The sequence below is a fragment of the Tachysurus vachellii genome, chromosome 14, assembly GCF_030014155.1.
Source record: "Tachysurus vachellii isolate PV-2020 chromosome 14, HZAU_Pvac_v1, whole genome shotgun sequence".
NCBI lineage: Eukaryota > Metazoa > Chordata > Actinopteri > Siluriformes > Bagridae > Tachysurus > Tachysurus vachellii.
The window spans coordinates 2,138,221-2,163,729 of NC_083473.1; the positions used below are offsets into that span (position 1 = coordinate 2,138,221).

Sequence of the window (25,509 nt, forward strand, 5' to 3'; positions counted from 1 at the left end):
GTGTTCATGTATACCACCATCAGGACCTAATAAAGTACAGAAATCGCGTAACAACCAACCTGCACGATGATGTACTGTATAGGCTACGTGACCTCGGCTTGCTGCGGAGACCAGGCCTCCAGTCCCCGGTACCGCCTGATACCAGAGACCAGGAGAGGGGACGCCGAAAGCGGTGCGCGAGGAAGCGGAAGCGCGGTAAGCGGGCGGGGGTCCGTGCTAGGCTAAAAACAAACCCTAGCCGGCCGGCTCTCCCGTCCATTTTACTAGCCAACGTTTGCTCCCTGGACAATAAACTGGACTACATCCGACTCGAACGCTCTACACGGAGAGAGATTAGAAACTGCTGCGTGTTTGTTTTCACGGAGACGTGGCTCAGCGACAGAGTTCCGGACGCCGCCATTCAACTGGACGGGCTAACTTCATTTAGAGCCGACAGAAATGCAGCTCTGTGCGGTAAGACTCGCGGTGGTGGTGTGTGTGTTTATATCAACACGGATTGGTGCAAGAACTCTGTGCTTGTTTCTAGTTACTGCTCATCGTCAGTGGAGTTTGTGACTGTTAGATGCAGACCATTTTATTTACCACGGGAATTCACTACTGTTTACATTGTCGGAGTTTACATTCCTCCTAGCGCTAATGCTAAAGAGGCGCTAAGTGAGCTATACGGAGCTATTAGTGACCTACAGAATGTTCACCCCGACGGACTTTTTATCATCGCCGGAGATTTCAACCATGCAAATCTCAAGTCAGTGCTCCCTAAATTCCATCAACATGTGGACTTTGCTACGAGAGGTGAAAACACGCTGGATCTTGTTTACACAAACATTCCCGGCGCATACCGTGCGGAGCCCCGGCCCCACCTCGGCTACTCAGACCACATCACTGTTATGCTAATTCCAGCATACAGACCACTCGTCAGACGCTCAAAACCGGTTATGAAGCAAGTGAAAACCTGGCCAGCAGGAGCCACCTCTGCTCTTCAGGACTGCTTTGAGTGCACTGACTGGAATATCTTCAGGGAGGCTGCAACCAACGGTGACTCTGTCAACTTGGAGGAGTACGCGTCATCAGTGACCAGTTACATCGGCAAGTGCATTGATGACGTGACCATCTCCAAGACCATTACTACACGCTCCAACCAGAAGCCGTGGATGACTGCTAATGTGCGTGCTCTGCTGAGGACTAGAGACCTAGCCTTCAGAACAGGGGACAGGGCGGCCCTAAGAACAGCAAGGGCCAAACTGTCCCGAGCCATCAGAGAGGCAAAGTGCGCACACGCCCAGACTATCCACAGCCACTTCCAGGACAGCGGAGACACCCGGCGCATGTGGCAGGGCATACAGGCGATCACAAACTACAAGACAGCTTCACCTGCTTGTGATAGCGACGCCTCCCTCCCAGACGCGTTGAACGATTTCTACGCTCGGTTCGAGGTACAGAACAACGTAACGCAGAGGAAGTCCATCCCTCCCCCCGACGACCAGGTACTCTGTCTATCCACGGCCGACGTGAGGAGATCTCTATGCAGAGTTAACCCACGGAAGGCTGCTGGACCAGACAACATTCCTGGCAGGGTGCTCAGAGAATGTGCAGAACAGCTAGCGGATGTCTTTACGGACATCTTCAACATTTCCCTGAGCAGCGCCGTTGTTCCTACGTGCCTCAAAACTACCACCATCGTTCCTGTCCCAAAGAAGTCTACAGTGTCCTGCCTCAATGACTATCGTCCCGTTGCACTCACACCCATAGTTATGAAGTGCTTCGAGAAGCTCGTCATGAGGCACATCAAGACGCAGCTACCACCCTCACTGGACCCCCTACAGTTCGCGTATCGTCCAAACCGCTCCACAGACGATGCCATTGCCACAGCTCTCCACTTAGCCCTCACCCACCTGGACAATAAAGACACTTATGTACGAATGCTGTTCATAGACTTTAGTTCAGCATTCAATACAATCATCCCTCAGCACCTGATTGGGAAGCTGAGCCTGCTGGGACTAAACACCTCCCTCTGCAACTGGATCCTGGACTTCCTGACTGGGAGACCTCAGTCAGTCCGGATCGGGAACAGCATCTCCAGCACCACCACACTGAACACTGGAGCTCCTCAAGGCTGCGTGCTCAGTCCACTGCTGTTCACTCTGCTGACTCACGACTGTGCAGCAACGCACAGATCGAATCATATTATCAAGTTCGCCGATGACACGACCGTGGTGGGTCTCATCAACAAGAACGACGAGTCAGCATACAGGGAGGAGGTGCAACAACTAACTGCCTGGTGTAGAGCCAACAACCTTTCTCTGAATGTGGATAAAACTAAAGAGATGGTTGTGGACTTCAGGAGAGCACAGAGTGACTACTCTCCGCTGAACATCGACGGATCATCTGTGGAGATCGTCAAGAGCACCAAATTTCTTGGTGTTCATCTAGCGGAGAACCTCACCTGGTCACTCCACACCAGCGCCATCACCAGGAAAGCCCAGCAGCGTCTCTACTTCCTACGAAGGCTGAGGAAGGCACATCTCCCTCCCCCCATCCTGACCATGTTCTACAGAGGGTCCATTGAGAGCATCCTGAGCAGCTGCATCACTGTCTGGTTCGGGAACTGCACCATCTCAGAACGCAAGACCCTGCAGCGGATTGTGAGGACAGCGGAGAAGATCATTGGGGTCTCTCTTCCCTCTATCACAGTCACTTACACCACACGCTGCATCCGCAAAGCCAACAGCATTGTGGATGACCCCACACACCCCTCACACACACTCTTCACCCTCCTGCCATCTGGAAAAAGGTACCGAAGCATTCGGGCCCTCACGACCAGACTGTGTAACAGTTTCTTCCCACAAGCCATCAGACTTCTCAACAACTGAAATGTACTGTACTGAGCACAACATACACACACATCATCTGTATGGACTGCATAGACCCTCACAAAACACACACACTGACACAACATACTGTTTACATGCTGCTTACAATCCAGCAAACTGTTTACATGCTGTTTTGCACACCTTGTCTGCTGTTTTTTGCACAATCTGTCCCAACATTTCAGCCGTTTTTGCACATACTGTACAATATCTCAGCCATTTCGCACATACTATATTAACACATACAGTATTAACACTGGTCGGTCGGCACTGTTTCTGTGACTGTTTACTATTTATTGTCTTTTGTGTACTGCATTTTTTGTACTTTTTGTATTGTCTTGTAACTTGTGTCTGCACTGTCATTGTCCTGCACTGTCTTGTCCTGCACTGTCTGGTCCTGCACTGTCTTTTGTCCTGCACTGTCTTTTGTCCTGCACTGTCTTGTCTGTCTTGTTTGTCTTGTCCTGCACTGTTTGCACCAGGTTGCACAGTTACACTTTATGTGGCTAAGACTACTTACAAGTCTTTAGCCCTGTCTTTGTTTCTATGTAGCACCTTGATCCTGGAGAAACGTTGTCTCATTTCACTATGTACTGCAACAGCTATATATGGTTGAAATGACAATAAAAGCTTCTTGACTTGACTTGACTTGAGAGCCCTGTCATCTTTAACACAGAGGCAGTTGAGGACGCTGGTGCAGAAGAAACTCTGGAAAAAATCTCCTTCTCAATATCATTAATTAGTTCTCAACCATCATCATAAATTTGTTTCATTTAGTTTAACACACACACACACAAACACACACACACACACACACACACACACACACACACACACAAACACCTCAGTGTCGTTCCAGTGATTTTTGGATTCATTGCCAAGAAAATATTGTTGTATCTCCTGATGGCTCAAAATCTTAATAATGGTTCTTTTTTCTTTCATCAGCAATTGCTGAGCTGCCACTGTGGGCCCTTGAGTAAGGCCCTTAACCCTCTCTGCTCCAGGGGACTGTATCATGACTAACCCTGTGTTCAGATCCCTTCAGCATGACCTTCTCTATGCTCACAATAAATATCAGACAAATTTACTCTGGAGATGTGAAGTAATGTTCTTTCAAAATGTGTCAGTTGCACTTTAAGAGACGGCACCAGGAGACACTGTAGGAAGGAGAGCTGATGGAGGTGGTGTAATGATCTGCAATGTTCTGATGTCAAACCTCAGGTCCTGGAGTTAATGTGGATGTTAATTTGACCCATAATACCTACATAAACACTGCTGCAGACCAACTAGACACAATCGTATCCCTAATGGCAGTGGTCTCATTCAGCATGATAACGTTTCCTGCTACACTGCAAACATTGTTCAGGAACCGTTTGAGGAAGATAAAGAGTTCAATGTGTTGACTTGGACTCAAAGTTCCCAAGATCTCAACTGGATCAGGCATGTACTGGACCAATATGTCTAATCCATGGAGACCCCACATCAACTTACAGGACTTTAAGAATCTGTTGCTGTGTTAGTACCAGATGCCTTGTTTTTTTGGGTCAGAACTGTTTTGTCAACAGAAGAAGAACCTACAGAACATCAGGCAGGAGCTGTTTAATGTGATGGATGATTGGTGTACAGTTTATTTATGTAAAATAGGATCTTTATTCAACAGTAAAAGAATGTTTATGGTATTGACAAAGACAGAGATCTTTGATTAAACAAAATACCATCTATGGAATTTAAAACAATTATTATTATTATTATTATTATTATTATTATTATTATTATTATTATTTACATGATACTCCTGGTATAATAATATTCTTTTATTTACTTTTAAACCCGAAATGTTTCATGTTTCAGTAGAAGAATGTTGTGAATATTTCTGACAGAGATTTCAGTGAAACCTTTTCAGCACTGTGTGTCCTGACACCTTTCCATGTCAAGTTAGATAGAAGAGTAACTGATGGTCCATGATGTGTGATCTGAGAGTTCTGCAGTAAATCAGAAGATCCTGACATGGTGATGAAGCTCCAGAGATGAACATTAGCTCAGTGGTGCAGGGATGATGTTTAAGATGATCTGAAATCCCTGATGAGATCAGAGCAGACCATCTGAGAGAGGAAAGGAGAGGAGAAGGTGAGTGTCATCAGCATATGGTAGTGGTTTGTAAACACATGTGAACACATAATGTTAGTGACAAAAACAACCTTATACCATCTTAATAATGACAAAGATCAATTCTAAACAAACTCATGAGCTTTTAATGCTTTCATTTCTAGAATAAGTCTTTAATATTTATAGAAGTCTATATTTGTGTAAATTGTTCAAATCCATTTCAAACTATTTTTCCATATATAAAGAGATGGATAAATGTTTGTTAAATGTTCATTAGAGAGAATAAATAAATAAATAAATAAAAAAATAAATGATTGGTGACACCTTGTGTTGTTCAGTGTCTCTGTGGTTGTGAGGTGACTATTGCGTACGTCACACTGTCCAAATCTGATGTTGTGTTGTTCATAGAAGATTTTCTGGTCCTTCTTTTGTACTGAACACTGGCATAATGAAGGTTTTCGTCCTGTAGAGAGATTAGATGATGAAACTGCACTTAATTTTTTGTTTTTCTTTTTTAGTCCCTGTTTTTCTTTTTTAGATAAAAATATTTGCACTGTTTATTATCTGTTTATTACACACATTTATTGCAGTATTTCATGATGGTCTGGTTTCTTATACCAGAAACATTTATAAAATCTTAACCCCAATTATCTCATTTAAGCCTGAATATTTGATTGATAATGCATCATATTAAATGAGTAAGTACAGGATTTGAACAGTAGGTGGAGTTTTTGTTTTTCTTTACCCTTTTTTGCACCAGAAAATCTTGTAGTATATTCATTCATTCATTCATTCATTTTCTACCGCTTATCTGAACTACCTCGGGTCACGGGGAGCCTTTCAGGCGTCATCGGGCATCAAGGCAGGATACACCCTGGACGGAGTGCCAACCCATCGCAGGGCACACACACACTCTCATTCACTCACGCAATCACACACTACGGACAATTTTCCAGAGATGCCAATCAACCTAACGTGCATGTCTTTGGACCGGGGGAGGAAGCCGGAGTACCTGGAGGAAACCCCCGAGGCACAGGGAGAACATGCAAACTCCACACACACAAGGCGGAGGCAGGAATCAAACCCCCCACAGTTACCACAGTTTCCGTATTGAACCTACTGTGAATAACAAAGGATTTTATTCATTTGATCATTTTCATGTTATAATGTATTTTTAATAGTAAACTTTAACCCTTGTATTGTCCTCCTATACAAATTAGGAGCGCTGAGTCAACTTGACCTTGTCTGTTTTGACTGCTTATAAAAAATGAAGTATATATGATAGCCATTTTTTTTTTCAACTTTTTAGTCTAACTTCTTTGCAACATAACATTTTTGCAAAAAAAAAAAAAAAATATATATATATATAGCCCTCCTCGAACCGCCACCTTATTGTGGTGGAGGGGTTTGCGTGCCTGAATGATCCTAGGAGCTATGTTGTCTGGGGCTTTCTGCCCCTGGTAGGGTCTCCCAAGGCAAACAGGTCCTGGGTGACAGGCCAGACCAAGAGCGGTTCAAATACCCCTTATGAGTGGTTTAAAAACAAGGTCCGTGACGTCGCCCGGTATGGCGCAACCGGGGCCCCACTCTGGAGCCAGGCCCGGGGTTGGGGCTCGCATGCGAGCGCCTGGTGGCCGGGTCTTACCCCACGGGGCCCGGCCGGGCTCAGCCCGAAGGAGCGACGTGGGGCCGATCTCCTGTGGGCCCACCACCTGCAGGAGGGACCGTAAGGGGCTGGTGCAATGTGGATTGGGTGGCAGTCGAAGGCGGGGGCCTCGGCGACCCAATCCCCGGACACGGAATCTGGCTCTAGGGACATGGAATGTCACCTCGCTGGGGGGAAAGGAGCCTGAGCTGGTGCGGGAGGTTGAGAGATACCGACTAGAGATAGTTGGGCTCGCCTCCACACACAGCTTGGGCTCTGGAACCCAACTCCTTGAGAGAGGCTGGACTCTCTACTACTCTGGAGTTGCCCGCGGTGAGAGGCGGCGGGCTGGTGTGGGCTTGCTCATAGCCCCCCAGCTCAGCAACCATGTGTTGGAGTTCACCCCGGTGAACGAGAGGGTCGTTTCCCTGCGCCTGCGGGTCGGGGATAGGTCTCTCACTGTTATTTGTGCTTACGGGCCAAATGGCAGTGTAGAGTACCCGACCTTCTTGGCGTCTCTGGAAGGGGTGCTGGAAAGTGCTCCAACCGGGGACTCCATTGTTCTACTGGGGGACTTCAACGCGCATGTGGGCAGCGACAGTGACACCTGGAGGGGTGTGATTGGGAGGAACGGCCCCCCCGACCTGAACTCGAGTGGTGTTCTGTTATTGGACTTCTGTGCTAGTCACAGTTTGTCCATAACGAACACCATGTTCAAGCATAAGGGTGTCCATCAGTACACATGGTACCAGGACACCCTAGGTCGGAGGTCGATGATCGACTTTGTGGTTGTTTCATCTGACCTCCGGCCGTATGTCTTGGACACTCGGGTGAAGAGAGGGGCAGAGCTGTCAACTGATCACCACCTGGTGGTGAGTTGGATCCGATGGCGGGGGAGGAAGTTGGACAGACTTGGCAGACCCAAACGTACTGTGAGGGTCTGCTGGGAACGTTTGACAGAGTCTCCAGTCAGAGAGAACTTCAACTCCCACCTCCGGCAGAGCTTCAACCAGATCCCGAGGGAGGTTGGAGACATTGAGTCCGAGTGGACCATGTTCTCCGCCTCCATTGTCGACGCAGCCACTCGGAGCTGTGGCCGTAAGGTCTCCGGTGCCTGTCGTGGCGGCAATCCCCGAACCCGGTGGTGGACCCCAGAAGTAAGGGATGCCGTCAAGCTGAAGAAGGAGTCCTATCGAGCCTGGTTGGCTCGGGGGACTCCGGAGGCAGCTGATAGGTACCGGAGGGCCAAGCGAGCTTCAGCCCGGGTGGTTGCGGAGGCAAAAACTCGGGTCTGGGAGGAGTTTGGTGAGGCCATGGAGAAGGACTATCGGTTGGCCTCGAAGAAATTCTAGCAAACCGTCCGGCGCCTCAGGAGGGGGAAGCAGTGCCCTGCTCACACTGTTTACAGTGGGAGTGGGAATCTGCTGACTTCGACTGGGGACATCCTCGGACGGTGGAAGGAGTACTTCGAGGTTCTCCTCAACCCCACCGACATGTCTTCCATTGAGGAAGCAGAGGCCAAGGGCTCAGTTGTGGACTCGTCGATCCCCCAAGCTGAGGTCACTGAGGTAGTTGAGAAGCTCCTCAGTGGCAAGGCACCGGGGGTGGATGAGATCCGCCCTGAGTACCTCAAGTCTCTGGATGTTGTGGGGCTGTCTTGGTTGACGCGCCTCTGCAACGTCGCATGGAGGCTGGGGACAGTGCCTCTGGACTGGCAGACTGGGGTGGTGGTCCCTCTGTTTAAGAAGGGGGACCGGAGGGTGTGTTCCAACTACAGGGGGATCACACTCCTCAGCCTCCCCGGAAAAGTCTATGCCAGGGTACTGGAGAGGAGAATTCGGCCTATAGTCGAACCTCGGATTCAGGAGGAACAATGCGGGTTTCGTCCCGGTCGTGGAACACTGGACCATCTCTATACCCTCGCCAGGTTGCTGGAGGGTTCATGGGAGTTTGCCCAACCAGTCCACATGTGCTTTGTGGATCTGGAGAAGGCATTCGACTGTGTCCCTCGTGGTGACCTGTGGGGGGTGCTCTGGGAGTATGGGGTCCGGGGCCCTCTGCTAAGGGCTGTCCGGTCCCTATATGACCGGAGCAGGAGTTTGGTTCGCATTGCCGGCAGTAAGTCAGACTTGTTCCCGGTGCATGTTGGACTCCGGCAGGGCTGCCCTTTGTCACCGGTCCTGTTCATTATCTATATGGACAGGATTTCTAGGCGCAGTCGGGGGCCGGAGGGAGTCCGGTTTGGGGACCACAGGATTTCGTCTATGCTTTTTGCAGACGATGTTGTCCTGTTGGCTTCCTCAAATCAGGACCTTCAGCGTGCACTGGGACGGTTTGCAGCCGAGTGTGAAGCGGCGGGGATGAGAATCAGCACCTCCAAGTCCGAGGCCATGGTTCTCAACCGGAAAAGGGTGGCTTGCCCCCTTCAGGTTGGTGGGGAGCTCCTGCCTCAGGTGGAGGAGTTTAAGTATCTTGGGGTCTTGTTCACGAGTGAGGGAAGGATGGGGCGGGAGATCGACAGGCGGATCGGTGCATCTTCTGCAGTGATGCGGTCGATGTACCGGTCTGTTGTGGTGAAGAAGGAGCTGAGCCGCAAGGCGAAGCTCTCTATTTACCAGTCGATCTACGTTCCTACCCTCACCTATGGTCATGAGCTTTGGGTCATGACCGAAAGGACAAGATCCCGGATACAGGCGGCCGAAATGAGTTTCCTCCGCAAGGTGGCTGGGCGCTCCCTTAGAGACAAGGTGAGGAGCTCGGTCACCCGGGAGGAGCTCAGAGTAGAGCCGCTGCTCCTCCACATCGAGAGGAGTCAGCTAAGGTGGCTCGGGCATCTGTTTCGGATGCCTCCTGGACGCCTCCCTGGGGAGGTGTTCCGGGCATGTCCAACCGGGAGGAGGCCCCGGGGAAGACCTAGGACACTCTGGAGGGACTATGTCTCTCGGCTGGCCTGGGAACGCCTCGGTATTCCCCCGGAAGAGCTGGAGGAAGTGTCTGGGGAGAAGGAAGTCTGGGCGTCCCTGCTTAGACTGCTGCCCCGCGAAAAATGGCTCATTTTTTAGTAAAAAAAAACAGAAATTTTTAATTATTTTCACTATAGAGGCACAAAAGTTGATGCACGATTACAGGCTGGTATATTTCAAGGGCAGGAGATTGTTTTGAAACCATTTTGACCATTTTTAATGTCAGTAAATAATAAAACCTGTTTTTTTCCAGGCCAAATTGACTTGAATGCTTACAAATCAAAAATTCTACAATTATCACCATTCTGAGTGTAATATCTATTTTACACTTGTAATATGTATTTTGCCCACCTGATGTCATCTGATCAACCAACCTGCTACACACACACACACACACACTCAAAAACATGCCATAATTTCATGTGAATAAAACTTTGTTTACCTACTTATGTTTTTTATTATACTTAATTTATGAACGATAAACCTATAAGCAGAAATTATTAAATATTATTTTGGATAACCACTGACTGATAAATGTCAAACATTACTCAGCATATCTCCAGGCCAAAGCTGATGCAACTAAATTCATAAATAAGAGACGAAACAAATATGATTTGAATATGAAAACACAATGTGTGTGTGTGTGTGTGTGTGTGTGTGTGTGTGTGTAAAGATTGTTGGAGAAGAAGAAGAAAAGATATTGCCCCCAGCTGGACAAATGCATATAACAAGTGTGAAATATTTACAAATGATTGTTTTTGTTTTTTTGAAGGCCCAATGAATTGCAATGCCCAATGCTTGTGTGTGTGTGTGTGTGTGTGTGTGTGTGCGTGTGTGTGTAGCATCATTTCGGTAGATGATATTTTGCCCTCTGCTAGGCGAAGGCATATCAAAAGTGTGAAATATTTACAAATGTTTGGCTTTTTTTTTTCTGGAGGCCTAATGAAATCCAATGCCCAATTTGTGTGTGTTTGTGTGTGTGTGTGTGTGTGTGTGCCTGCGTGTTTGTGTGTTTGTGCATGTGTGTGTGTGCATGTGTTATGAATGAAGCACCTGCCTCGTCTCCCGACCGCCACCAGAGGGAACCTTCACCCGAGTTCTAACGACTCCCGAACTACATCTCCCACAAGCCACCGCTCCTGTCATTACTACACCACCAGCTGATCTCAATCACAGGCGTCCTATAAAACAGGAACTTGAACTTCCCTTCTCTGCGAAGTCTCGATTTGCCTCTGCTATCGGTCTGAGCGTTTGTCTGTCTGTCTGTGTATTCCTGGTTTTGACTCTGTTTTGGTTTTTGCTCCACTTTATGATTGTCTGCCGCCTGTCCCGACCTTCTGCCTGTATTACCGTTTCTGATTTCTGCCTCACCTTTGATATTGTGTTTGCCGATTCTGACCTACACCTGTTGTACCTCGAGCTTATATTAAAAAGCGTGCACATGGATCCTCAGTCTCATGACCTGTCATTACAGCGTGTGTGTGTGTGTTTGTGTGTGTGTTTTGGGTGAGTGTGTTAGTGGACATTTTATGTGTGCATTTTTGTGTCTGTATGTATGTTCATTGTGCTGAAAAGGGCAAAAGTGTGACCTGTTGCCCCACTAAATGTGGCCGGGTCAAAATGACCCAAGTGGATCCAAAGTGCAAAGTATATACTGGTCTGAACACATAGTTCAACGAAAATAGACCAAATTAATTTTACTTGCAAAGTCCATAATTTGGAACAATCCTGGTAAATATCAGGCAAATATGTGGAAGAAAACGCAAGTTATGACACATTAAAACTTAACCACATAACACTGATCTCAAAATAACTAAACTAGATTAGTGAAGAACATGGAGAAGAGTCTGTGACGTCACAGTAAGAATGAGGAATTTCTTTAACACACAGGTTCATTTATGTTTCATGGTAATGTAGACAGTTCTGTACTACATCAACTCTACAGGAATAGAACATCAAATGATTTATAAAATACACCAGTCTGCAGTTACTAACTCCACAAATAAATAATAATAAAGCAGGTAATGTTATATAACTGTAAAGGTTTTATGTGTTTGTAACATCATATATTTTATTCTGTCTTTAATATTAAATTCCATTATGTTTGTTTTTTTATTTATTTTTTATTTATAAATTCCTCTATTGTTTTTATCTAATTACACTGTCATTTAATGTGAATATGCATTTTATTTACTGCCAAATAAACAAATGTTTGTCATATTTTTTGTCCTTTTCTTCATACCAGAAATAATTATCCAGTACTTAGGAATTAATTCTAATCACTTACCTAGAAATTGATTCCAATTCTAAAAATGTTACTGTGATAAATGCAGTCATTTTTTTTTTTCTGGAGAAAAATGATAATAGATTTTTGTCCTCAGTATTTGACATTAATGTGAATGTTTTTATACCTGTTCAGTGGAGCTGGTGTCGTGACTGCAGCATGATGATAATGATGATGATAATTTTCCTGAAAGAGAATTCTGTTTTCATTAATATAAATTAGACAATAAATTTAGACACAATAAATACATAATTACCACAAAACTTCTGTCTGATTCTTTAATGTTTAACCTACAAGTTAAAGCACTTTTACCTTCCACCCTGCTGCAGAACACACACATGCAGATGATGATTATTAGGACAGAGATGGAGCACACAAACATTATGATCATATGTATAATCCAGATGTTCTCAGTTCCTCCAGTCTGGTGTGAATCTGAATCCTCTGATGAAGAACGAGTCTCATTTCTGCTGCCACCTAAAATACACACAGAACCACAGAGATATCAGTACAGTGTCCTCCAAGAAAATATCTTAAATAATAATCAGTATTATGCAGCTATAATAATTATTATTGTTAAATCCAGGAAACGTCTCAAGTCTGATCAATAATAGATGTTTTGTTGGACTGTAATTCAACACATAAGACTAAAACGTGTAACTCTGAATTCACACGTGACTCTCTGGTTATTCTACGGTGCCCGAGAAGTGCAAAACACATTAACAAATCCGAAAACACATTAACAAATCCGAAAACACATGAACAAATCAGAATACACATTAACAAATCAGAATATACATTAACAAATACGAAAACACAACGACAAGTCAGACAACCCAGAAACGGTAGAGTATCTTTTTTGAATGGAAACTTACCGATCATTGGACAAGACACCTATCACTCAAGATATACAGGTATGGAATCTTATGTGTAATGTGTAAAGTTCTCTGTTTAAATATAAGAAAATAACAGAATTAATCCACAGTAATCCATTCCATCCATCCATTCCAACTTTTCCCTGCGGCAGACTGTTGAACTTCATGTATACCTTGAGTGACAGGTGTCTTGTCCAATCACAAACTATACCAACCGCTTCCGGGTTGTCTGAAATGTCGTTGTGTTTTCTGATTTGTTAATTTGTTTTCGGATTTGTTAATGTATTTTGGGATTTGTTATTGTGTTTTGGGATTTGATAATTTGTTTTCGGATTTGTTAATGTGTTTTGGGATTTGTTAATTTGTTAATTTGTTAATGTGTTTTTGGATTTGTTAATTTGTTTTTGGATTTGTTAATGTGTTTTCGGATTTGTTAATTTGTTTTCGGATTTGTTAATGTGTTTTGGGATTTGTTAATTTGTTTTCAGATTTGTTACTGTGTTTTGGGATTTGTTAATGCGTTTTCGGGTTTGTTAATGTGTTTTCGGATTTGTTCATTTGTTTTGCACTTCCCGGCCACCGTATTATTCAGACTATCATGTGTTTATAAAGTGCATTATGTGAACATCAGTGACTTCATTTCACACCTAAACTAATGCTTTAAACTATAAAAACATAAGATTAGTGAAACAAAAAGAACAGACAATTAAACAAAAAGAACAAAGTCTAAACTGACCAGTGATCTCTGTTTGGACTTAACTGTAAAATTAATGGACCTGCAAACTTTTATAGATAAAGTGATGACTATGACACCATACAGGAGTCTGGAGCTAGACATGCGTCCCTGGTGAAAGAGCTTCTACACAATTATTAACACATTTAGTCTTGAACCTTTAAAATGACAAAAATGACCTAAATAAAAGAATAAAATTCTAGTTTAATGTAGCCGGTAAGGCTATCAATGTTAGGATCACACAGTTATAGGCCAGATTGCTAGGTTCGCTAAGGAGGGCAAGGAAAAGTGAATGCGAATCACAAAGACAGACAGACCAGGAAAATCACTTTCACCAAGATGGTTTGATTTACTTAAAGAAAAAAAGTTTAAATGGGTATAAATCTGGAATGTAAACAAAAATAAAATGACAATGAAACAATAACAGTATAACAAAAAAATAGTTTTTCCCTTCTTTCCTTTAAATAACTTTAAAGGTCTTGAGCTCCTTTATGGTTACTTGACCTAATTGTATTTTATTTTTGTTTATATTTGTATTACAATTGCTATTTTGGATATTAATGTACAACTAAAGTAATTCAAACTTAACGTTATTTTATAATCTAGTATATTTTTTTGGAGCTTTGTTCCCTACAAAATTTGTTAAATTAGAACATTTTACCCACAAAGGAATTTACAATTTCAGATACACAACAGATTACATCAAGTGAAATAAAGATATACATGGAAATTATTCAAACATGTCAAATGGTATCCTGAGTGAATAGTTCTCAACCCATGGAACAAAAATATATGAATGTGTGTAAGGAAAATAGTCCTTTGAATCCAAATGACAAATCCAACAAATGCAAAAGTCTTGGTGTAATGTGTGCAATTGTTGATGCTGTAAATGTTCAATAGTGCAGCAATCAGTTATATGCAATGAGGTAATTACTGAGAGATACCGACAAAGCTGGGTGAATACCCCTCGTAAGAGCAGATAAGGCACGGATCACTTGATGAATCGTGAATTCTCTCTCGTCTTCCTTAGGGTTCTCAAACTGGGAGGCTCGCCATCTCAGGATCACAGCTTTTCCTAGTCCTCAAAAACTCGACCTGTTCATATGAACAGTACCATGAACATAGTAGACAATTAATGTCTTTTAAACTCAACAGATCTGAAATACATTGCCTTAACTATGTGGAAAACACTATTTTAGCACTTTGTCACTCAATATATAAGCAATCATTTATCACAATGATAATCATCAATGATAATCATTTGGAAAAGCATTGTAATGCTCTTAGAATTACAATGCATACAGTTAGAATACACTACACATTCCAACTAAACAAATAAATTCTCACATCTCACAAAACTCACATAAACCTCTTTTGAACATGAATAAACTCAAACAATTCCTTTCAGAGAACTACACATCATATATTGAAACTCACCAAATCCGGGAAATTTCACTAAATCACATCGGATGCTACTCAGTCCACAATCGACTAACATCCACTTCAATCTTGCCAATCATCACACTAAAATAATCCAAATAGGTTTTATACAAGGAGTTACAACATCATATAACAATATTTATACATATTAATCAAGGATGATTGACATATTTGCCTTTTAATCCACATTAAAACACCCGCGACCTGCGATGCGTGTGCTCTCCGTGTAATTACTTCCGTCTTACCTCTGTGACGTCATGCACGGCGCCAGTCATAATAGACTATAATGTTAGCGGTTTTTTCCTTATTTATTTTTTAAACTATTTTTCCTTTGTTAATAGTGCAACAGAACAACTTTTAAAATAAATTATATTACTTTTGTTAGTGTTTAAATTGAAAATATAATTAATGCAAATTACATTTTATTTTCCACCAGCAGTTCAACTCTGACCTGTGTTACACCCTCCCCCCTTAGTCTATGCAAGTCCCTTTGCATGGCTGTAACCTAAAGTTTTAGGGTTTGGAGTGTCTAATTGATCTGGGTTGTTCTGTAAGTGACTCGACGAAAGCAGTGTTCAACCCCTGAAGCAAAGACTGAATGATTGATATCATTGGGTTTCCCAACTCTGGATAAGTTAGTCTTTTTGACTTCTGCTTCACTCTTTTAGACCTTCTTAGATGACTTTCATCCTCACTCTCATCTTGATCTGTTTCATCCTCATCAGGGTCAGGTGAACTCAGTCTGCTGTTCTGCACTGAAACATCGGGTGTAGTTTCTTCAGTTTGCAAATGCGTTTCATTGTCTTGTTTCCTTTGGTTTTCATTAAGTACATCAAGTGTCGGCTCTTCTACTTGAGGTACTTGCTTTCTTTCTTTCAGGTTTTCCTTTACAGGTTCTGCAGGACTGCATGAGGATTCAACTTCTGGTAAGTTCTGCATTTCAGGTGAGCATTCAGTGCCGGGAAGGTATTCAAGTTCAGATGGATTCCCCAACGACACATCTCCTGCATTCACAGGCTCTGAATCATCACGTGGGACAAGTGCTACGTTAGGTGAGATTCGGTTTGCAGAATCCCAGTTAAGAGGGACCTCTGTAGGTTTCCTTATAACATCGTACTCCTGGATGAACCTTTCTGAGGTAATGGTTGGAACTACAGAGATTTGAGGTGCATAGTCATCCTCATCAGAGCTTTGACAGTTCTCTAAACATTCATCAGTGTCCTCAACTCTGCTTCGTCTGGTTAAACGTTTTTCCTGAGGTTTCGTCATGCCGACCTCATCTTCTGGAAATGAAGGCAAAAACCCACAAGGTAACAATAAATCTCTGTGCAATGTTCGTAAGGGACCTTCTTGTTTCTCAGGTTTCACTGTATAGACAGGTAGTTCACCAGCACGACCTACTACAACGTGCACTACAGGATCCCACCTGTCAGCCAGTTTATGTTTTCCACGTAACCTCACATTTCTGACCAGCACACGGTCACCTTCCTCAAGAGATGACTCAGTCACTCTGCGATCAAAACGGACTTTGTTCCTTTCTGCGGTTTTGGCCGCATTCTTCTGAGCTAGCTTGTAGCTCTCCTGTAGGTGACTTTTTAGTGACTGAACATATTGAGAATGGAACTTAGGACTGTCACGGTTCATCGTGGTGTTGAAAATCAAGTCTACCGGCAGTCTTGGCTGCCGTCCGAACATAAGTTCGTATGGTGTGAAACCCGTTGTATCGTGCTTTGTGCAGTTATAAGCATGCACAAGGGGTTTAACAAAGTCTTTCCAGTGAACTTTATCCTGAGCTTTTAAAGTACCAAGCATCCCCAACAGTGTGCGGTTGAAACGCTCAACTGGGTTCCCTCTTGGGTGGTACGGTGTGGTTCGGACCTTTTTAATTCCAGCAATGTCACAGAGTTCTTTAATGGTTTTGGACTCAAAATCAGGTCCTTGATCACTGTGGAGCTTTTCAGGCACACCATAATGAGCTATAAAATTCTCCCACAGGCTCTTGGCGACTGTTCTAGCTTTCTGATTTGGAGTTGGAACCGCAACCGCATACTTGGTGAAATAGTCAGTTATCACCAAGACGTCTTTGGTGTTGCTCCGGTCGGGTTCCAATGACAAAAAGTCCATGCACACTAGCTCTAGTGGCCGGGTAACTTGAATGTTCACTAGGGGTGCTGCTCTTTCTGGCAAAGCTTTTCTACATACGCAACGACTGCAGGTCTTGATTTTGTTTTCAACATCACTAGCCATCCTGGGCCAATAGAATCGGGACCGGATGAGATCAAGGGTCCGTTCTATTCCCATGTGACCCATGTTGTCATGCAGGCTTTCCATGGTCATGGCTCTCAACTCCGGTGGAAGGACGAGTTGGTAAGTTGTACAATCTCCAACAGTTCTTTTACGGTAGAGAACACCATCCTTCAATTCAAGTTTTCTCCATTCTCTCAACAGGAAAGTAAGTTCTGGGAGCTCATGTCTCAGTGCAGGTAGGATAGCGTCTCCTGATTCCAAGTAAAAAATTACTTCTCGCATGGCTGGATCATTTCTCTGCTTTTCCTTTAACTCCTGTTCTGACATACAGGGAACAACTGAAGATCCTTCCATCAGCTCATAATCTTTGGGAATCGCTTCTGGGCACATAGAGAGTGACTCGACAAGAGTGATACAACTGTTGTTACCAACCTGACATAGTGAGTGCTTGTCACAGATTGCTTGGATTACATCAGTGGGAACCAGGGTGGAATTAGCCGCTTCAGATGAATAGTACAAGGTGAACTGCCGTATGCGATCTTGCTCCTTCTGCGATACAGAATCATTCACCAGATCACCATGAGGTCGTCTTGAGAGTGCATCTGCGTCGAGATTGCTCTTCCCAGGGCGATACTGGAGGGTGAAGGAGAAAGTGGACAAAGCAGACAGCCACCTGTAGCTGGTTGCATCCAGCTTGGCTGATGTTAAAACATACGTGAGGGGGTTGCTGTCGGTGATCACTTTAAAACTGCTTCCATAAAGGTAATCACAAAACTTTTCAGTAACTGCCCACTTCAGAGCAAGGAATTCCAGCTTGTGGGCAGGATATCGGGCCTCACTCTTTGACAACCCTCGACTAGCATATGCGATTACTCGAAGCACTCCCTCTTGCTCCTGATAGAGTGCTGCCCCAAGCCCGGTAGTGCTCGCGTCTGTATGCAGCACATATGGCAAACCAGGGTCTGCAAATCCTAATATCGGCGCTTCTGTAAGTTTCGTAATGAGTGTTTCAAATGCTCGCTGGCAGTCAGCTGTCCATCGCCCTCCAAAAGGCTCTTTGGGATCAAAGTAGGTCTTTTCCTTTCTTTGCACCTTGCAACTCCTCTGAAGAGGAGGATACCCCACAGTCAGCTCGTTCAGTGGTTTCACCAGCTTCGCATAGTCCTTAATAAATCGTCGGTAGTAACCGGAGAAACCCAGAAAGGAACGCAACTCTTTCAGGTTCCTTGGATTTGGCCAGGTCTTAATGGCTTCTATTTTTTGAGGATCTGTCTCCACACCATTTTCTGAGACAATGTGACCAAGATATTTCACTGACTGCTGGAAAAACTTGCACTTTTCCAACGAAAGCTTTAGCCCATAGTCTTTCAAACGTCCCAGAACATGAAGAAGACGTCGCTCATGCTCTTCTAGAGTATCTGAAAAGACAATTAAATCGTCCAAGAACACTAGGACTTCTGAAAGGTTGATGTCACCCATGCACTTCTCCATCAGCCTTTGGAATGTGCTGGGAGCATTAGTGATGCCCTGCGGCATCCTATTAAACTCCCAAAAACCCAGCGGGCATACGAAGGCAGTCTTGGGTTTGTCTTTCTCTTCTAGTTCAATCTGGTAATACCCAGATTTGAGATCAAGCACTGAGAACCATTTTGAACCTCGAAGTGCTGAAAAAGTTTCTTCTAAATTGGGTAAGGCATATGCGTCTTTGATGGTTTGCATATTCAGCTTCCGATAATCAATGCAAAGCCTTATGTCACCGTTCTTCTTCCTTACTACAACGATAGGGGAAGAGAAAGATGATTCTGACTCACGAATGATACCGGCTTCAAGCAATTCCTCCAGATGTCGGCGGACAGCTTCAAGATCATTGGGATGGATCGGTCTGGCTTTATGCTTGAAGGGGGTTTCGTCATGTAACTTGATGCTGTGTTTTACTTTGTTTGTCTGTCCAACGTCCATGTCGTGCAATGCAAAAACGTCTGGCATAGCGCACAGTTTCTGAGTGATTCTCCTCTTCCATTCCTCTGGCAGACAGGAATCACCGAAGTCAAAACAGAGGTCTTCAATGGGTTTTATACGAGCACTTGACGCTGAGCAATCAGATTGCACAAAGTTGTGCGGCATCACTTTCTGCAAAGCATGAATGTCTGCAATCACACTCTTGCCAGGGATGATGATGTCATGCTCTGTCTCATTCTTTACCACCACTGGAACTTTCTGTGATGGGTGCTGAGGTAGATTTAGTAAACAGCTGGCAACTAGCAGCCCTCCAGGAAAAGGTGAACACGAAGGAGGTTCCATCACAGCCCCCCTCTCTGCTACTTGTCCTCTTACACTCACCACTCCTTCAAGAACAGCATTTTGACCGGCAGGAACAACAACAGGGTCAGCACCAGGCAGCCTAACAATTCCCATGTTACTGTTTTCTTTCTGTTGGCGCCTGTGTTCGATGGTCTGAATCACAGCTCTGTAGCCAAATGGAATGGCTTTACAGACTGAACCATTGGCTTCAAGATATTTGTCGTATGCAAGATCCAAGGTGTTCGTGCCTATTAGCACCTTTGGCTGGGCAGTACCACCAGTCTCTGGAATTACTAAAGCAAGGGTCAAGACTTCAACATTAGACCCAAGGAAGTCTCTGGGAAATGTGACCTTCACCTCAACATAACCCAGGTAAGGTACTGATTGACCATTTGCTGCTTCTACCTCTAACAGATTATCCAAGGAGGTTATGCTTAATCCAGGTAAATTTTGCTCATAAAAAGACTGGGAAATGGTCGTTACTTGGGACCCTGTATCAAGTAGACAAGAACAAGGGTTCCCTTCGATGTTCACTTGAGCAGTGCACTTCGTGCCAATTAATCCTTTGGGTAGGCCAACCGGATGGCGTTTTCCATAAGACTTGAGATAGCTCACATTGTTTGGCTTCTTGAGACTTGCTTGACAATTGACAGCCCTTGTACGTCTCGCTACAAGGACTGGCTGGCATTTAAAGCTTCCGAAACACTGGGACCATGCTGAATGTCCCACAGGGCTTGGCGTTCCTTCAACTGCTTCCTCTTATCAGCTACCAGAAACGGATTTGGATCATTTTCGCAAATTGAAACGACATGCCCATCCTCACCACATTGAAAACAATAGCCTGGCCTGGGCCTGTGATGTAGCCTGTGGTCAGCTATATGGGGGTTCTCTCTGGCAGATCTCATTGTTGTGTGCTTCATTCTGCTTGGATTATTCTTTGGCTCTGGGTTCTTTTGCACTTTGAGCTTAGACATTTGACTCTGGAGCTCTGTGACTTGCTGCTTGAGCTCAAGGACAGTGTTCGACTGCGATACGCTTTGTCCTGTCTGTTTACTCCTTTGTTTAGCGAGCTGGCTCTGGAGCTTGGCAACCTGCCGTTTTAATTCAGCAACCTCAGTCCCTTCTGACTTTTCATTCTCACTTTGTTCAAGAGGGTTAGCAGTGACAATATGGGAACTGGCTTTTTGTCTCTGTGCACCTAGGTGCTGTCTCATGCGACTTTCCTTGGCAAAGTGTTTGTTCTCCTCACTGCGCAACTGCAAGAGTAACTCAGGGAATGGGGGTGGTCTGTTCCTCTTATGTTCAAGCTGAAGATTTGCTATTAGGGTGTCATCCCAACAGCCTCGACAGAATTGTTTCAGAAGTTGTCGGTCAGCTTCATCTGCAGAAATACCGCCTCTTTTTATCACTTTGAGAAGGTTAGTGTACAACCGTTGTAAGTACAAGGACGGCTTTTCACTCGCGTTTTGCAGCATATTCAGAAACCTTGCAAAGAGATCATCACCGTCCTCTATCGTATCAAAAGCTGAGTCTAAGATTTCAAGGTAAGCAACTGGTAAGGCTTTTGCACCTAACTGCTTGACAATTTCTGATGCTGGCGGCAATAGGCTGTCTAATATCCTCCTAGACCGATGCAATTCAGAAAGTGAAGGGTCTTGAAGAATTAACTCTACACTGTTCCGCCAAGTATCGTAATCAACTTCACCAGCAGGACGGGGAACTTTGCCTGAGAATACCCTTAGCCTGAACGATGCATTAGAGGGTGAAACGCAATCACTTTTCACAATGTGCTCTACAACCATCCTTTGGACTTCAGTTGGGTTCACATCCTTTGCTTCCAATGTTGGTGAAAAGTTTCCTGTAACCACTCTGTGGACTGTATCAGAGTTGCGTTCTCCTGAATAATCAGTTTGGTTTGGTGGAGAAGGAATGTCGGAGGAAGAAGGATTGGTCATTTTGGATGAATCAGTGAGATTGTCAGCAACGGAGACAGTGGCTGAGAGAAGCTGCTCTTTCACAAGTTCATCAAAAGTTCTGCCACTGAGCTTCGCTATTCTCTTCAGTTCATCAAAATAATGGGCGGTTGCAAGTTCAGTTACTGCTAATGTATAGACATTTGACAGAAGCCTTATGTGGTAAGCAACGTTGTGGGGACTCACAAAAGTGTAAGGCAAAAGTGGTTTAAGAGTCACTAATGCAGAACTACTGCTGTACTCTACAACAACTTCTTTATGATAGGGCGATTTGGGATTGTCTATGCGAATGTGTCTATGAACACGACCATACTTGATTAAGAATTCAGTCAGGTCTTCATCAATTTCTGAGTTTGTCAGTCCACTAATTATCACTGAGTTTTCAATTATGACATTTTCAAGCTCAACTACTTCCATGTTGACACTATTTGCACCTCTTTCAAATACCAAGTTATTCTCCTGGTCTCGTGTCTTTAGGGTTTCTGAAAAATTTTGAGTATAATGCCCTCCTGGCTGGCTCGCCACTTACTGTAGCCGGCAGGGCTATCAATGTTAGGATCACACAGTTATAGGCCAGATTGCTAGGTTCGCTAAGGAGGGCAAGGAAAAGTGAATGCGAATCACAAAGACAGACAGACCAGGAAAATCACTTTCACCAAGATGGTTTGATTTACTTAAAGAAAAAAAGTTTAAATGGGTATAAATCTGGAATGTAAACAAAAATAAAATGACAATGAAACAATAACAGTATAACAAAAAAATAGTTTTTCCCTTCTTTCCTTTAAATAACTTTAAAGGTCTTGAGCTCCTTTATGGTTACTTGACCTAATTGTATTTTATTTTTGTTTATATTTGTATTACAATTGCTATTTTGGATATTAATGTACAACTAAAGTAATTCAAACTTAACGTTATTTTATAATCTAGTATATTTTTTTTGGAGCTTTGTTCCCTACAAAATTTGTTAAATTAGAACATTTTACCCACAAAGGAATTTACAATTTCAGATACACAACAGATTACATCAAGTGAAATAAAGATATACATGGAAATTATTCAAACATGTCAAATGGTATCCTGAGTGAATAGTTCTCAACCCATGGAACAAAAATATATGAATGTGTGTAAGGAAAATAGTCCTTTGAATCCAAATGACAAATCCAACAAATGCAAAAGTCTTGGTGTAATGTGTGCAATTGTTGATGCTGTAAATGTTCAATAGTGCAGCAATCAGTTATATGCAATGAGGTAATTACTGAGAGATACCGACAAAGCTGGGTGAATACCCCTCGTAAGAGCAGATAAGGCACGGATCACTTGATGAATCGTGAATTCTCTCTCGTCTTCCTTAGGGTTCTCAAACTGGGAGGCTCGCCATCTCAGGATCACAGCTTTTCCTAGTCCTCAAAAAACTCGACCTGTTCATATGAACAGTACCATGAACATAGTAGACAATTAATGTCTCTTAAACTCAACAGATCTGAAATACATTGCCTTAACTATGTGGAAAACACTATTTTAGCACTTTGTCACTCAATATATAAGCAATCATTTATCACAATGATAATCATCAATGATAATCATTTGGAAAAGCATTGTAATGCTCTTAGAATTACAATGCATACAGTTAGAATACACTACACATTCCAACTAAACAAATAAATTCTCACATCTCACAAAACTCACATAAACCTCTTTTGAACATGAATAAACTCAAACAATTCCTTTCAGAGAACTACACATCATATATTGAAACTCACCAAATCCGGGAAATTTCACTAAATCACATCGGATGCTACTCAGTCCACAATCGACTAACATCCACTTCAATCTTGCCAATCATCACACTAAAATAATCCAAATAGGTTTTATACAAGGAGTTACAACATCATATAACAATATTTATACATATTAATCAAGGATGATTGACATATTTGCCTTTTAATCCACATTAAAACACCCGCGACCTGCGATGCGTGTGCTCTCCGTGTAATTACTTCCGTCTTACCTCTGTGACGTCATGCACGGCGCCAGTCATAATAGACTATAATGTTAGCGGTTTTTTCCTTATTTATTTTTTTAAACTATTTTTCCTTTGTTAATAGTGCAACAGAACAACTTTTAAAATAAATTATATTACTTTTGTTAGTGTTTAAATTGAAAATATAATTAATGCAAATTACATTTTATTTTCCACCAGCAGTTCAACTCTGACCTGTGTTACATTAATCATTTTAAAATCACATTTTATATAAATCCATGTTCATGTTTACTGTCTGTTTTAATGTGGGAAAAAATCACGTTTAATGTCTAAATAATAATTTTAATAAATTCTGAAGATAATAATATGTAATAAGATGAAATAAATCTTAAATAAGTCTATAAATAAATATAAAAAACAAAGTACAGTATTAATAACCAATGTAAATAAAGTGTTGTTACTGACCTGTAAAGTTCAGACTGATGACTTTCCCAAACTGAATGTGTTCCTTGTTTCGACCTCCACAGTAATAAAATCCCAGATCTGTGTCTCTAACTCCAATAATCACTAAACTGACTGAACTGCTGCTTTCTGATATAGTAAAGTGACTCTTATCCTCATTATAATCAGTATAAAAGTGTTTGTCCACTTTCCCTTGTTTGGTCGATATAATCTGCCTCTTGCCTGCTGAGTTCATGTGATACCACGATATCTCTGAATAATTAGTGCTGTTACAGAACAGAGTGACGTTTTCTCCAGGATCAACAGATAACAGATCAGCTGAAATGTTCTGAAGGAGACTCAGACTGATGACACCTGAAAGATCAACACCACATGAAGAGAGAAGATTCATCAGCACTCTGTAAACCTAACACACAGATCACACTACATTACATCCACGGAGCCGCACTTAACATATAGACAATACTGTTATATTTATACTTTAATATTTTATTTATATTTATTTTGTTTATTTAAATGGTCAAAAAACTCCATTTTAATTCAGCTTCCTGTTATAACTGAATGCATTGATCTCTCTTCAGCTAATGTGGATAGTCTAAAATGTAAAAAAGAAGAAAAAAGCTAAATAACAATAAGAAAAAATAATAATAATTAATATACTCACCAATCAGCAGCAGTAGATTAAACCCACTCAGGAACTCTGCCATGTCTAACACACATCCTCCACTGAACATGTGAACAGACACTTAGTGGAATAAAAAGTCTTCTGTTTCTGCTGTTTTCCGGTTTAACTTCTTCAGCCACGAGACTCTACATCCTGTCTCCTGTTATGTTCTGGTGTTCAATAAGCTTCTGAAATCTCATTTTATATTCTCACATTTATTCTTATAACTCATTAGTTTATTAGTTACTTTAATCTACTGTCCTGACTGTTAGAGCTAAAATGAATAGATGAAGGATGAATATAGAGAAGTTACCAGTCAGAGTTGAGTTAAAACAGAGAAATCCATCATTTTGGAACTGTTTTCTTGGCTGTCATGAAACTCTTTGTTGGGACTTACAGATCAAATCATACTCAGGTTTTACTTCAGGTGTTTGTTGGTTCTGTGTGAATGAATTTGTTTTCATGCAGCGAAACCCAGGACACTGCTGTTGTGAGACGGTGATGTTCCCCACTGTCCCTCTGTGCAACACATGAATTAGAGAATATTATTATTTACTACACTAATTATTTCTTCCTGTCTGTATCAGTTTAACTTCCTTAAAGATGAGTTAATGTGTGAGATTTCTGTTATTTACATTATTAATAAAGATCACTGGTCTGCTTTATTAATTATACAGTCAGTACTGAGGCAGGATGGTGGAACAGTGCAGGATTCTACAGACACCTTCACACTAACATATTAGTTTAAACAGCAGTAATGAATAAAGTCTGGTGTTTAGGAGCATTTCAGCTTCATGGTAAGTTACAATGCTGATGATCAGTAAATGATGGACAGATTCAGCACATTACAGTGTAAACAACACACACATCTCTGCTGCATTCAGGCAGAATTTCATCTCTCATTTAGTCCAATAAATAAATCTGAAGTTTATAGCTGCAGATATGAGACTGTACTCGTTAGTGGAGAC

General features: G+C 42.7%; 1 protein-coding gene across 1 annotated transcript; it reads right to left on the reverse strand.

Moving 5' to 3' along the window:
- Positions 1-4,706: 4,706 nt before the first annotated feature.
- On the reverse strand, positions 4,707-24,803 carry LOC132857050 (uncharacterized). Its single transcript, XM_060887009.1, has 6 exons — positions 24,542-24,803; positions 23,881-24,231; positions 12,178-12,342; positions 11,993-12,051; positions 5,298-5,436; positions 4,707-4,969 (listed from the first exon to the last, which is right to left on the reverse strand). Exons 1-5 carry the CDS (start codon positions 24,609-24,611, stop codon positions 5,308-5,310), a joined length of 774 nt encoding a protein of 257 aa, XP_060742992.1. The 5' UTR covers positions 24,612-24,803; the 3' UTR covers positions 4,707-4,969; positions 5,298-5,307.
- Positions 24,804-25,509: the final 706 nt, after the last annotated feature.